The following is a 14,159-nucleotide window of genomic DNA, read 5'->3' as shown; positions in this document are numbered from 1 at the left end:
TGAAGTAAAAACAGTGTTGAGGGAGAGCCAGAGCAACAGCAAGGGGGTCTTTGTGAAGAGAGGGAGCAGGGAGGCTGCCCTGGAGGTGGTTTGAGCAGAGGCCTGGCTGAGAGGAGGAATCTATTTAATTGGAATTGAAAGCTTCCTCACTATATTACTATTTTTGTATATAGCACTGAGTTGGATAGGGTCTTCTGAAAATGTAGGAGGAACAAAAACCAACTACACTGGTCCTGGACAGGGAAAACCAGGCAGTGCCAGCACAGGGTTTCTGATGACTGAGGGAGGCCTTGGGCTGAGGACTGGCTACCCGGCCACCAAGGAGGCAGATTCCTGGGACAGTTGGAGGCTCTCCAGCCTCCCTCTCCACCCTTTGTTTGTTCTTTCTGTAGCTCTCCCTAAGAAGGATGGGTGATCTGTCTTGAAGAAAATGCACCTAGTAGGATGAAATGTTTTATGTCTGTACAAACATGCGCAAAATAGTTCACTTTAAAACAGATGAAGGGCCAGGTGCAGTGGCTCACACCTATAATCCCAGCACTTTGGGAGGCTGAGGCAGGAGGATTGCTTGAGGCAAGGAATTCAAGACCAGCTTGGGCAACATAGCAAGACCCTCTCTCTACAAAACAAATTTTCAAAATTAGCTGGGTGTGGTGGTGCACACCTGTAGTCCTAGCTACTTGGGAGGCTGAGGCAGGAGGATCGTTTGAGCCCAGGAGGTTGAGGCTACAGTGGAGCTATGATCATGCCACTGCACTCCAGCATGGGAGACAGTGGGACTCCGTTTATAACAAATTTTAAAAAGTCCAGGCATGTTATGGCTCACGCTTGTAATCCCAGCACTTTGGAAGGCTGAGGCAGGAGAATCAGTGAGGTCAGGAGTTTGAAACCGGCCTGACCAACATGGTGAAACGCTGTCTCTACTAAAAATACAAGAAAATTAGCCGGGCGTGGAGGCACATGCCTGTAGTCCCAGCTACTCGGGAGGCTGAGGCAGGAGAATCACTTGAACCCGGGAGGCAGAGGTTGCAGTGAGCTGAGATCGCGCCATTGCACACCAGCCTGAGCAACAAGAGCAAAACTCTGTCTAAAAACAAACAAACAAACAAACAAAAACAGACCAAGCTGGTGATCGGTCACCGTCAAACTACGTTGGTTGGAGCCGCAGACAATTTTGCATACAAAGTTATAATGATTTGGCTACCAACTAAATTGTAGTAATAAAAGCTAGTTCAGCGTTCAGTCAACCAAATTTCAGTTTTAAAAGAACACAACCATCCTTGTATTTTGTAAGCAGACAAGACCCATGAAGGACTTTTTCATCTACTTACAAGAAAAAATAGGAAAAGCACAACAGGGGCAACTTCAGCAGAACAGGCAGAGTTAATCCTAAGTGAAAGAATGCAAGTCTATTTTTGCTATAGGATTCGCCTCCAAGAGTACAGAAGTCCACGATCACACATGCAATCTCTTATTTGATTTTTAAATTCCCATACCCATTTTTTCCACCTTCTCCTCTCTTAATTTTTTACCCAGTATCACATCAACAACTGAACCTTACAGAATATAGGGTGACCTCTTCTCCACTGGCCTTCAATGCCAGAAGTCCATAAAACAAAACAAAAACCTGGGCCTAAATTATTGAAGCCTACAAACTTCAGTCAGTAGTGCTAACTCTAAAAACCTGTTGTATTTTCAGATATGCAAGAATATATAGAGAGTCACAGATAACAGCTAATGAGATAAATTACAGAATTTTACATTACAACATGTAGGACAGAAAGGAAAATAAATCATAGCATATTTCCTTAGAAGAGCTCCAGCCACAAGCATTGCTGTTACAAGTAAATCAAGAGAATCAATTTTAAAGCTGCTGCTGCTGCAAGTTCGTCCCAGGCAATGGCTTTGTACGCAATAACCTACAATCTAATTAACTTGGAAATACATTATCCAATCTAAATTGCATTTAGTTCTTTTTATAAGCAGTCCAATAAATCGCCTAACTTCCTTCCTGCTATAAAAATGTCCCTGCCTTTGGACTCCTTGAATAGCACAGCATAGATCACATGTGATTTTAGAATCATTAGACAAGAGTTAAACTGGTGCTAAATATAATTAATATTGTACTTGATTTTTAATGGCATCATTATTTAACTTTCTATTATTGAGGCACTTTTTTCAATGGTTGAAATGGACCCTCAATGAAAAAAAGAATCAATAATTTATTGAAATGCTGAGGTACTGTAGGGATATCTTTCTTCAAAGGAAGATCAGTCAGGGCCTTTTCTCTTATTCCTGAGCTCAAACAGTTTAAATTCACGATCCATGTTAGTTTCATGTGATGGCTGATGAGAACTTCTGCAATGGTTAAGGCCACAGAACCTTTACTACAGTCTAGGCACTGGTCAGAAAAAGGAAGCCTCTGTCTTCAGGAAAATAAGACAAGTAGACAGAAAAGTGTAATACATGCCAGAGGTGTTAAGCACCCCGAGGATTTACAGAGAAGGGGAACCAGTCCATCCATAAACCCACTGAAAAAAGATTTACTAAGTACCTACTATGTTCTAGGCAATGAACTGGCAGTGGGGACACAAATAGAATCAAGGTAATCTCTCCTTCCTTCAATCCCAAATCCACAGGAACTCTAATATTTATGTTTGTTTTGCCAATGCCCTGGCCTCATACATATGGCCTTAACTCTGTTCTACTTCAGCTCTTTCCTGGGTTAACGCAGAATGACTTCACTTCCAAAACAGAAATTTAAAGTCCCTATCCAACCACAACTTCCCATTTTGTTTGTATCACCTCCTCTTGAACATGTCTTTCTATGACTTTACACTTCCTAGCCTCAGGTCCTGAAGTATCTAACCACTGATGCCATGGCTGCCCAATTCCATAGTATCCTTAGCAGTTTCCTAGATTCCCTCGACTCCTTGGCCCTGCTACTACACTCACCTTTCCAGTTCCTAATTTTAGGCAATCGGTACTACTGACTCTAGGATTACAGTGAAGGCATGGACATCACTGACTCTCACTTTAAGTTTATTATCCGGAATGGCAAGTGGATGGCACTCCATGGCACTCCTGCCGAATCTTCCTTGTGCTTTTCATCCTGCCTTTAGCTTATTGAGAAGACAGGCATTGTCCTGTAATGTGTGTGTGCTTTAGCTCCCTCCTTTACTTAAAAATCCTTTGTCTCTTTCTACAATCTCTCTTTCCTTTCTGTCTCTTCCAGATTAAACCTCCCTACTGCCCTCAAACCCACATCTTCCAACTTGCACTGGGCTCTTGTCCCTTGCTGTTCTTTTTCTTGCTTCCTTATTTCTTCTTTTTTCCCCAAAGACTTATAAATTGTATATGAATACAGTCATGCCTCTCCATTTCAAGTTACCATCCTCTCTCTGCCTTCCCCTCAAACCCCGTCAAAACAGTAGTTTACATGTGCTGCCTCAACTTCTTCACTAGCTGCTTAGTTGCCAATTCTTTATTTTGGCTGTCACAGCTGTATCTCCAGCACCTAGAACAATGCTTGGCATACAGATGGCTCAATAAAGATGACTGAATGAACGAAAAATCTTTTACCATGTGACTTCTATCACTATTCTAGTGAGACCATTTTTGACCTTAAAACCTCCAAATCCAATTTTTCATGTCTACTTTCAACTGTTGTTCTCTTGTTTGATATATTTCCTTTAATGGTTCTGAGAGACAGGACTAGCTGGATTTCCTAGGCCGACTAAGAATCCCTAAGCCTAGCTGGGAAGGTGACCGCATCCACCTTTAAACACAGGGCTTGCAACTTAGCTCACACCCAACCAATCAGAGAACTCACTAAAATGCTAATTAGGCAAAAACAGGAGGTAAAGAAATAGCCAATCATCTCTTGCCTGAGAGCACAGCAGGAGGGACAAGGATCGGGATATAAACCCAGGCATTCAAGCCGGCAACGGCAACCCCCTTTGGGTCCCCTCCTTGTATGGGAGCTCTGTTTTCACTCTATTTCACTCTATTAAATCTTGCAACTGCACTCTTCTGGTCCCTGTTTGTTAAGGCTCGAGCTGAGCTTTCGCTTGCTGTCCACCACTGCTGTTTGCCGCTGTCGCAGACCCACCGCTGACTCCCATCCCTCCGAATCCAGCAGGGTGTCTGCTGTGCTCCTGATCCAGCGAGGTGCCCATTGCCGCTCCCGATCAGGCTAAAGGCTTGCCATTGTTCCTGCATGGCTAAGTGCCTGCGTTCATCCTAATAGAGCTGAACACTAGTCACTGGGTTCCACGGTTCTCTTCCGTGACCCACAACTTCTAATGGAGCTATAACACTCACCGCATGGCCCAAGATTCCATTCCTTGGAATCCGTGAGGCCAAGAACCCCAGGTCAGAGAACAAGAGGCTTGCCACCATCTTGGAAGTGGCCCGCCGCCATTTTGGAAGTAGCCCACCACCATCTTGGGAGCTCTGGGAGCAAGGACCCCTGGTAACAGTTCTCTATGACATTCCTCTTCCATCTCCTTCCTTCTGCTGCTTGTTAAATGAAGGCTATCACTCCACTATCCAAAGTTCTATGCTTGGCCCTTTCCTCATTTCCCCTCGTTCTATTCATTCCTTTGACATTAAATCCATTTCATTTCTCCAACTATGGCCTCCATTTGGATGACTCCAAATCTCTATCTCCACCCCAATCTCTTGCCTCAGTTCCAGTCCCACATCCCCAAACGCCTTCCACCCTTAGAGATGTGGCTGCAACAGTAACTAAAATGGTCTGCTTTTGGCCAGGTGTGGTGGCTCAGACCTGTAATCCCAGCACTTTGGAAGGCCGAGGCAAGCAGATCACTTGAGGTCAGAAAATCAAGACCAGCCTGGCCAACATGGTGAGACCCTGTCTCTACCAAAAAATACAAAAATTAGCCAGTGTGGTGGCACACACCTGTAGTCCCAGCTACTCAGGAGACAGGTGGGAGAATCGCTTGAACCCAGGAGGTGGAGGTTGCAGTGAGCTAAGATCATGCCACTGCACTCCAGCCTGAATGACAGAGTGAGAGCCTGTCTCAGGGGAAAAAAAAAAAAAAAAGTCTGTTTTCACTGGTACTGACCTCTTCCTCCTCACAGTCCTCCAGAAGCCAAATCTCTTACAATCTCTCTGAACTCTGTGTCTCTCTTCTATTTTCACCATTCTGGTTTTTCGTCCTGATTCCGTCTTACTGAGATAACAACACTGCCGTCAGTTTAGTCTCCCCAAAGCCCTGTCTCACCTCTCCCTTGCTCATAAAATAAAAATACAAAACAAAAGGCCAAATGAAGTTTAACATCTTGGTCAGTGCTATGTATGGTCTGAATGTGTGTCCCTCCGAAATTCTTGTTGCAATCTAGTTCCCATGGTGGTGGTATTAAGTGGGGCCTTTGGGAAGTGATTAAGTCATGAGGCCTCCACCCTCACGATGGGATTGGTGCCCTTATAAAAGAGATTAAAGGGAGGTGCCTCCCTGCTTTTACTCCTTCTATCATGTGAGGACACAGGCACAAGGTGCCATCTATGAAGCAGACCAGACACTGAATCTATCAGTGCCTGGATCTTGGACTTCCCAGCCTCCAGAACTGTGAGAATTAAATTTGTATTACTTATAAATCACCCAGTCTAAGGTATTTTCTTATAGCAGCCCAAACAGACTAAGACACATTTGGTCCTAAGACACTTTTCTAGTCTTACTTCCTGTTGTTGCCCCTTACATAAACTATGCTGTAATCAAACTGTATTCTATTTCTAAAAGTGATTTATTATTAATTTTTTTAAAAGAAATTATGTAATGATTGCCAGTGGCTAAAGAAACCAAGAGATAATATAAATGGCAAATAAGTTTAAGTTATCTGATCCTTGGAAATTGCATAATGCTGGGGTTCAATCAGGCTGGTGGAAAAATATTAGAGATAGTATAGAAATAGACACAAACCTTGGAAGGCTGAGAAGTTTGTGTAACTTGGGTAATTTATCTGGCTGAAGGCGGCCTGATCCCTTTACCTTAAGTTAAACAAATTAAAATAGTAATAAAGAAAGGCAGCGTAGTTTACCTAGCTAGCTTGTTTACTCATATAATCTTAAGACTAACCTTTGATGTACCAGGTGCTTAAGTGCTTTTTACTCGGGAAGTCCACAATGTCAATTACCCTCTAATGGTGTTGACTCAAGCTTTTGTTAATTAATCTTACTGAATAAATACGAGTCGCAACTGTTTACAGGACTCAGCAGGGAGTCTGCTTACAGGACTCAGCAGGGAGTCTGCTTACAGGACTCAGCAGGGAGTCTGTAAGCGGCTCCCACACACTCAGCCGGACTGGCAAAGCAGAGTATCTGTGTGTCAGTGTACTTTATTCATCCGTTGCTGGGTCAGGGGTCTGCAAGGGACAGACTCTCTGCAGCTGGTGCCCCCGGAGAGGATTGCTGCCCCAACATAACTCACCAAGTAATGGGCAGCAGTAAGATACAATGTTAAGGCTCACTGATTCATTCAACCAGTATTTACTGAGACTCTGCCATGAGCCAAGATCTGTTCCAGGCATGGTGCAAAGCTTGGAAGAAAGGAGGCATCTGGTAAACTGAGAAACAGGAAAGTCCAGATTGGCAGGGTCAGAGGAGGATGGAGTGGTAAGAGCTAATTCTAGAGGGGATGGAGGGCCAGATTATGGTGATCTTTTTAAGGCACAATGCATTTTTTAACTTTATCCTAAGGATAGTAAGAAGCTAGTGAGCTGACTTGTGATTTTACAAAGACTGTGGCTGCAAAGTGAAGAACAGTTTAAAAGGGAAAGGCAGGCAGGACGCGGTGGCTCACGCCTGTAATCCCAGCACTTTGGGAGGCTGAGGCGGGTGGATCACGAGGTCAGGAGTTCAAGACCAGCCTGGCCAACATGGTAAAACCCCATCTCTACTAAAAAAGTACAAAAAATTAGCCGGGTGTGGTGGCACGCGCCTGTAATACCAGCTACTTGGGAGGCTGAGGCAGGAGAATCACTTGAATCTGGGAGGCAGAGGTTACAGTGAACGCTGATCACAACATTGCACTCCAGCTTGGGCAACAAGAGCGAAACTTCGTCCAAAAAAAAAAAAAAAAAAAAAAAGAAAGGGAAAGGCATGGCTCAAACACTGCAGCTAAGATGAGGGTGGCTTGGACTAAGGTGGTGGCCAAGGAAGACAAAAGGATGTAGACATGAAGACATCTAGGAGGTAAAAAATACCCACTGGGATTCAGTGGACAGGCTGACTGTTGACTTCTGGCTTGAGCAGCTGGACCACAACCTGGAAGAGGAGCATTATTTATGAGGTGGAGTGTTCCGAGATTTGGGCATGTTGAATGTGCAATGCTTATGAGATGGCTAATGGGTCTGTGAAGTAAGCAGGTGGGTCTATACAGGTCTCTTTCCTTAGGCTTCAGACCTTCAATGAGATTGGAATTAAAGCTGTAAGAGTGGTTGAAATTGTCTGAGGAATACAGAGTGAGAAAAGTGATCAGGCAAGAGGTGGAAAAATACCCACAAAGTGCAGGTGCAAGATTCCTTTCCTCCAGGTTATCAAAGCACCAGGTAAACAGTTCTACTTCAAAGTCAAAAGCATTTCAGTGTCATCACTTGTCTGTCTTCCTTAACTAGCTGTGAGCTCCTAGGAGATATGGATCATGTCTTCCTTGTTCAGCTCTGAAACACTAATACTCAGAGCTCAGTGCCAGCCACACAGTAGCTCCTCAAAATATCTTGGCTGGATGCTTGAACAAATGAGTGAACAAATATGCTTATTTGCTCAAGAAGATATTATACTGCCCAAAGACACAGTTTAATCCTACTTCTTAAAAACAAAAACCCAAATAACCTGATTGAAAAATGGGCAAAGGACTTGAACACACATTTCTCAAAAGAAGATACGCAACAACATCACTAATCAACATTATTAATCCTTAGGGAAATGCAAATCAAAACCACAATGAGATATCACCTAACATCCAAGAGGATGGTTAGTCCAAAAAAAAACCCCAGAAAAATGACAATGTTGGCAAGGATGTGGAAAAACTAGAATCCTTGTGTAATGTTAGTGAAAATGTAAAATGGTGCAGCTTGTAAACCAAAAATAAAATCCTAAGCCCCCTATCGACTGAATGGAGCCTCTCTTGGTGAAGGAAACCCCATAAAAACCTTAAAAACTGAATTCCCAGCCATGACAGGAAGGGAGGCTGGACATATCTCATTATACTCCCTCCCATCTGGAATTTAGGTCCAACTGACCCGAGTAAATGTTAAAATAGAGATCATAAGACTGACAAAAGGCTCTTGATGGCAATAAGATAACAAATTCTAAACAATAGCTAAGGCCATGCAAGGCAAGCCTTAAGCCATGCCTACAGGCCATCAATCTCACTAAATGGGTCATAATTTTGGCTGACTCTGACATAGCTTCCTAACGTTTTAACTTAAAATATTCCTTTCTGCTGACTCCCAAGTTCTAGACCAAATTTTGTTGCTTTAACTAACTGTAGATTAAAGAATCTCTGAATCTACCTGACTTGTATACTCCTCTACTTCTCCTGGTTTCAAGATGTTCCACATTTTCAAGCTGAGCCAATGTATACCTTCCACATGTTGATTTATGTCTTTGCCTGTAACTCTTGCCTCCCTGAAATGTACAAAACCAGACTGCAATTCAACTGCTTCGGGCGCACTTTCTCAGGACCTCTTGAGACTGTTTTGCTGGGCCAGTGTCACTCATACTGGCTCAAAATAAACCTCTTTAAAATATTGTACAGTTTAGTCTTTCTGTTAACAAGCTGCTATGAAAAAACAGTATGGCAGTTCCTCACAAAATTAAAAATAGAATTACCATATGATCCAGCAAGTCCACTTCTGGGCACAAATCCAGAAGACTTGAAAAGCAGGGTCTCAAAGAGATATCTGTACACCCATGTTCACAGAAGAATTATTCACAACAGCCGAAAGATGGAAGGAACCCAAATGTCCATCAATGGGTAAACAAAATGTGGTATATCCATACAATAAAATACTATTCAGCCTTAAAAAGAAAGAAAATTCTGACACATGGTACAACATGGATGAACCTTAAGGACATTATGCTAAGTGAAATAAGCCAGTCAGAAAAAGATAAACACTTGTAAACCAAAAATAAAATTCTAAGCCACCCAACCTATGGAATGGGCCTGCTATTGGCCAAGGGGATCCCAAAGGAGTCTAGAAAACTAGTTCAGGCTGTGACAGGAAGGAAGGTTGGGCATGGTCCTTAAATTGCCCCTATCCCTTTGGGGTTTAGGCACAACTGACCAACATTAACATTAAAATAGAGGAAAGACTGATAAAACTGACTCTTTGTAGCAATAAGATACCAAATTCCAACGTGATTCTGACATAGCATCATACAACAGATAGCAGGCCTGAAGGAAATCAAAGTATTTTACCCCCAAATATCGTTTGTTGATATATTTTGAAATGGCAAAACCTGCAAATGGCAAAACCCTGCAAAACCATCTCTTGCTGGGAAATTTGCATTTTGGAGAGAATCTCCTTCCTTTTCTAGGTCTTTTCCTGATCCAGGAGACATTTAACCAAGATACCTTTTAAGGTCTGAAAGGAGACATTTACCATTTATTCACCCTGAAGCCTGCTACTTAAGTGGTTTCATCTGCATAACAAGAACCTTGGGGCCGGGCGCAGTGGCTCCTGCCTGTAATTCTAGCACTATGGGAGGCCGAGGAGGGCGGATCCCAAAGTCAGGAGTTCGAGACCAGCCTGGCCAACAGGGTGAAAGCAGAACTGCTTAAACCCGGGAGGCGGAGGTTGCAGTGAGCTGAGATCGTGCCACTGCACTCCAGCCTGTGGGACAGGGCAAGACCTCTGTCTGGCGGGGGGGTTGCAGCGGGGAACAAGAACGTTGGCTTCCACAACCCCCTTACCTTAACTCAAGCACTTGTTTCTCCTGACTTCAACCCTTTAGGCAAAGCTTAACTCTTTCAACCAACTTTCAACCAACCAAAGATTTTCAACCAATCAGAAAATCTTTAAATCCACCTGTGACATGTGTATGGCCTGGTTTCAAGATGTCCTCTCTTTCCACAGGCTTAACCAACATGTGCCTTACGGGTATTGATGTATGTCTTTGTCTATAACTTCTGTCTCCCTAAGATGTACAAAACCAAGCTGTGACCTGACTACCTAAGGCACATCACATATTCTCAGGACCTCTTGAGACTGTGTCCTAGGCCATGGTTACTCATATTTGGCTCAGAATAAACCTCTCTAAATATTGTACAGAATTTGGTTTGTCAACATATTGCATAATTCCACTTACATGAGGTTTGTAGAGTCAAACTCATAGAAAAGATAGTAAAATGGTGCTTCTCATGGACTGGGAGGAGGGAGAAACAGGGAGTAGTTGTTTAATAGGTAAAGAGTTTTAGTTTTGCAAGATGAAAAGGTGCTGGAAATTGGTTGTATAATAATGTAATATACTCAGCACTACAAAACAGTACACTTAAAAATGGTTAAGATGATAAATTTTATGTTATATGTATTTTACCACAATTAGAAGAAGAAAATATATATTTAAATATGTAATGCCTGCATGTAATTACAGATTTCCCCATATCTGGTATCCCTGCCTCTCTGATGAGCTGAGTAATGTTAGGACAAAGATTCTTTTTTTTTTTTTTTTTTAATGAAGTCTATCCCATTTATTTTTTCTTTTTATACATATATATTTTTTATTTTACTTTAAGTTCTAGGGTACATGTGCACAATGTGCAGGTTTGTTACATATGTATACATGTGCCATGTTGGTGTGCTGCACCCATTAACTCGTCATTTACATTAGGTATATCTCCTAAATGCTATCCCTCCCCCCTACCCCCACCCTACAACAGGCCCCGGTGTGTGATGTTCCCCTTCCTAGGACACAGATTCTTGTTCATTATCACCTCCACTGTCAACTCCCTCCCAGGCATACCTCTATTACGCGCTGCTGATAATTCATCCTCCACTATAACTGACCCAAACATAATGTGGCCTAAAGATTTCTGGGAAATAAAAACAAATAGAAAGGGGGCCTATCTGTGTATACTTTCTTAAAGACTTTTAAGCTTTTAAAATTACTGCTTAACAACAATTTAGTTAAAATGTAAAGGTTCATCACTGGCATAACAAATATAAAATCAGAGTGTGACAGGGTTCAGGACATGCTTCCCCAACTATTACTGTAGGAGACCAGAATAAGCCACCACAAATCTGCCTCTTTGGCATAAGGATAATTTCGAGCTGGTTATTTTGAGATACACATAGGGTAAAGACACAGGGTAGGCCAGGAATGGTGGCTCATGCCTGTAATCCCAGCACTTTGGGAGGCTGAGGCAGGTGGATCACCTGAGGTCGGGAGTTCAAGACCAGCCTGGCCAACATGGCAAAAACCCGTCTCTACTAAAAAAAATACAAAAATTAGCCGGGTGTGGTGGCGGGCACCTGTAATCCCAGCTATTTAGGAGGCTGAGGCAGGAGAATTGCTTGAACCTGGGAGGAGGAGGTTGTAGTGAGCCGAGATGGCGCCACTGCACTCCAGCCTGGGCAACAAGAGTGAAACTCCAATTCAAAAAAAAAGAAAAAAAAAGGACACGGGGTAAACTCTGAAGAGTTACCCTTTTGTAAGAGAAATTACATCTACAAAGAAAATCTGGCTGGGCGTGGTGGCCCACGCTTGTAATCCCAGCATCTTGGGAGGCCGAGGCGGGCAGATCATGAGGTCAGGAGATCGAGACCATCCTGGCTAACGTGGTGAAACCCCATCTCTAGTAAAAATACAAAAAATTAGCTGGACGTGGTGGCGGACACCTGTAGTCCCAGCTACTCGGGAGGCTGAGGCAGGAGAATGGTGTGAACCCGGGAGGCAGAGCTTGCAGTGAGCCGAGATTGCACTATTGCACTCCAGCCTGGGCGAGAAAGCGTCTCAAAAAAAAAAAAAAAAGAAAAGAAAAGAAAAGAAAATCTACATATGTAAGGGTCTGTCTCTCTGCACCAAGAAGAGAGGATGACTGAACTTCTGGAGACTTAAAAAAAAAAAAAAGAGAAGACATTGGCTTAAATCTGCAGAATGAGCATCACCCTTCTTTCTCTGTTTCTGTGAAGCATTTAAGCCTGTAGTCTAAGACAATTTTTTGAGCTGCTCTAGAGACTTACTCATTTCTTTGGGTTAACGCCCGTATATGCAGAAGATATACATGTTATTAAACTTCTGTTTGTTTTTCTCTTGTTAATCTGTCTTTTGTAATGGGGAGTCCTGCTAAGAACTCACTAAGAGTAGAGAAGAAAATTACTCTTCCTCTCCTACAAGTGAATAAGTGAAGATTCAGCATTCACTTCTGCAATTTTCTGATTTCTGCTTCAGACTGATGAAAAACACCAGCTTACTCTGCTTATTCACTGTGCTCATTTGACTGGGAAATAGAATAAAGCATTCTGGTTAAAAGGCAAAAACTGCTTTCTCCCTTATTTCTCCTGGTTTACCCACCACAACCTAACTAAGGTAAAAAAAAAAAAGATTAAAATAAAATTTGTCAACAATAATTATAATAACCTATTCACTAGTGTACTGCTGAAAATGTACTTGTTTCCAGAGAACATCCTTACCTGAACGAGAGTGTCCAGTGTGAAGATGTGCTCCCCACGAACATTGTAGAACTTGACCATGGCACTCTTCAGAAGGGGACCATTGGGAAACTCACCAAGCTGGGTCTGCCGTTCCATCCCAGCGACTGCCAGCAAGTCCCCCTGTGTGCACCACTGGGCTACCACCTCTGAAACAGAGGAGAGAGGGTCAGCACAAGGACACAGCCCTCCTCAAACTGCCACTCAGCAAGCCTACTGTCTTCAGTAGTTTAAAAAATACAGGCACTGAGCAAATACAACAAAAATATATTCATGGTTTTTTCTTTTTTTTTTTTTTGAGATGGAGTTTCACTCTTGTTGCCCAGGCTGGAGTGCGATGGCGTGATCTCGGCTCACTGCAACCTCCGCCTCCTGGGTTCAAGCGATTCTCCTGCCTCAGCCTCCCGAGTAGCTGGGACTACAGGCGTGTGCCACCACACCTGGCTAATTTCATATTTTTAGTAGAGACGAGATTTCTCCATGTTGGTCAGGCTGGTCTCGAACTCCCAACCTCAGGTGATCTGCCCACCTTGGCCTCCCAAAGTGCTGGGATTACAAGCGTGAGCCACCGCGCCCAGCCCATATATTCATGTTTTAGCTCATGAATACAACCAATTTCTCTGAAGATGATGGATTCTATTAAAAACAGGTGTTTGTCACATGAATGGGGATCGTAGTTTACTGAAACACAACCAAATTAGGTAGAAATCATGATATAATAAAGTTAGCATGTTATATATGTATCTCCAATTCCAGTATTTCCATGAGACTTGTAGAACTTCCTTTTTTTTTTTTTTAAGAGACAGCAAGACAAGAAAACCTATGACTGTATATTCATATAAGTACTGGTCCCACTGCCGTGTCCTCCACTCCCAGGGATGACTCAGAGAGTTTATAAATGCCAAAAGTAAAAAGCACATCGAAAACAAAGCCTTAGTTTATATTCATTTGATTTCTGGGCACTACTGGGCAGATAAGGTTCATACAAAGGACACACATGCATATGAGAATGCTGACTCTTATTTGTCATTTGATGATGTTGTGGGGCTTAGAAAAGAAAATAAATACCCCTGCTGGGAGACAGTTTTTTCAGCGTAATTTCCACATTGGAAATTCGATGCCCACCTACAAACTACTCAGTGCCTATAAGAAATGGTTATTAAAAGGTTTATCTTATCCCCATGTGAGCAATTAACTTATTTCTTGCTGGTAAAACAAAAGCCATTAGTATTAATAAGATTTATGACATATTTTTTTCTCCCTCAAGACCCTAAAATCGTAATCTGGTTTACACAGAGATCTCTGAAATCTGGAACTAAAGTGGCCCACTTTGCAGAGAAGCTGGGCGGAACTTAAAGAAAATGCTCTGCCCTGATGGGCACATATTTCAGAGGTGGGGCTAGAATTCAGTGGTCCCCGGGCTCTATCAGCACACACATGACAATACCCCTTATTCATGCATGGTCATGATTTTGATGCTG

At 42.8% G+C, this 14,159-nt stretch overlaps 1 protein-coding gene across 6 annotated transcripts in view; it reads right to left on the bottom strand.

Moving 5' to 3' along the window:
• TULP4 (TUB like protein 4) overlaps nt 1-14,159 on the bottom strand; it is a 287,119-nt gene that overhangs the window by 37,091 nt on the left and 235,869 nt on the right. For all 6 annotated transcript variants that reach the window (XM_054491059.2, XM_063666777.1, XM_063666779.1 and 3 more), the window contains one exon: nt 12,661-12,827. In XM_054491059.2, the coding sequence (XP_054347034.2) occupies nt 12,661-12,827 (167 nt within the window). The remainder of the gene's footprint in view (nt 1-12,660; nt 12,828-14,159) is intronic.

The sequence above is a fragment of the Pongo pygmaeus genome, chromosome 5 (assembly GCF_028885625.2).
Source record: "Pongo pygmaeus isolate AG05252 chromosome 5, NHGRI_mPonPyg2-v2.0_pri, whole genome shotgun sequence".
Taxonomy (NCBI): Eukaryota; Metazoa; Chordata; class Mammalia; order Primates; family Hominidae; genus Pongo; species Pongo pygmaeus.
The sequence above is the reverse complement of the archived record's forward strand: the minus strand, read 5'-3'. Positions and strand labels throughout refer to the sequence as shown.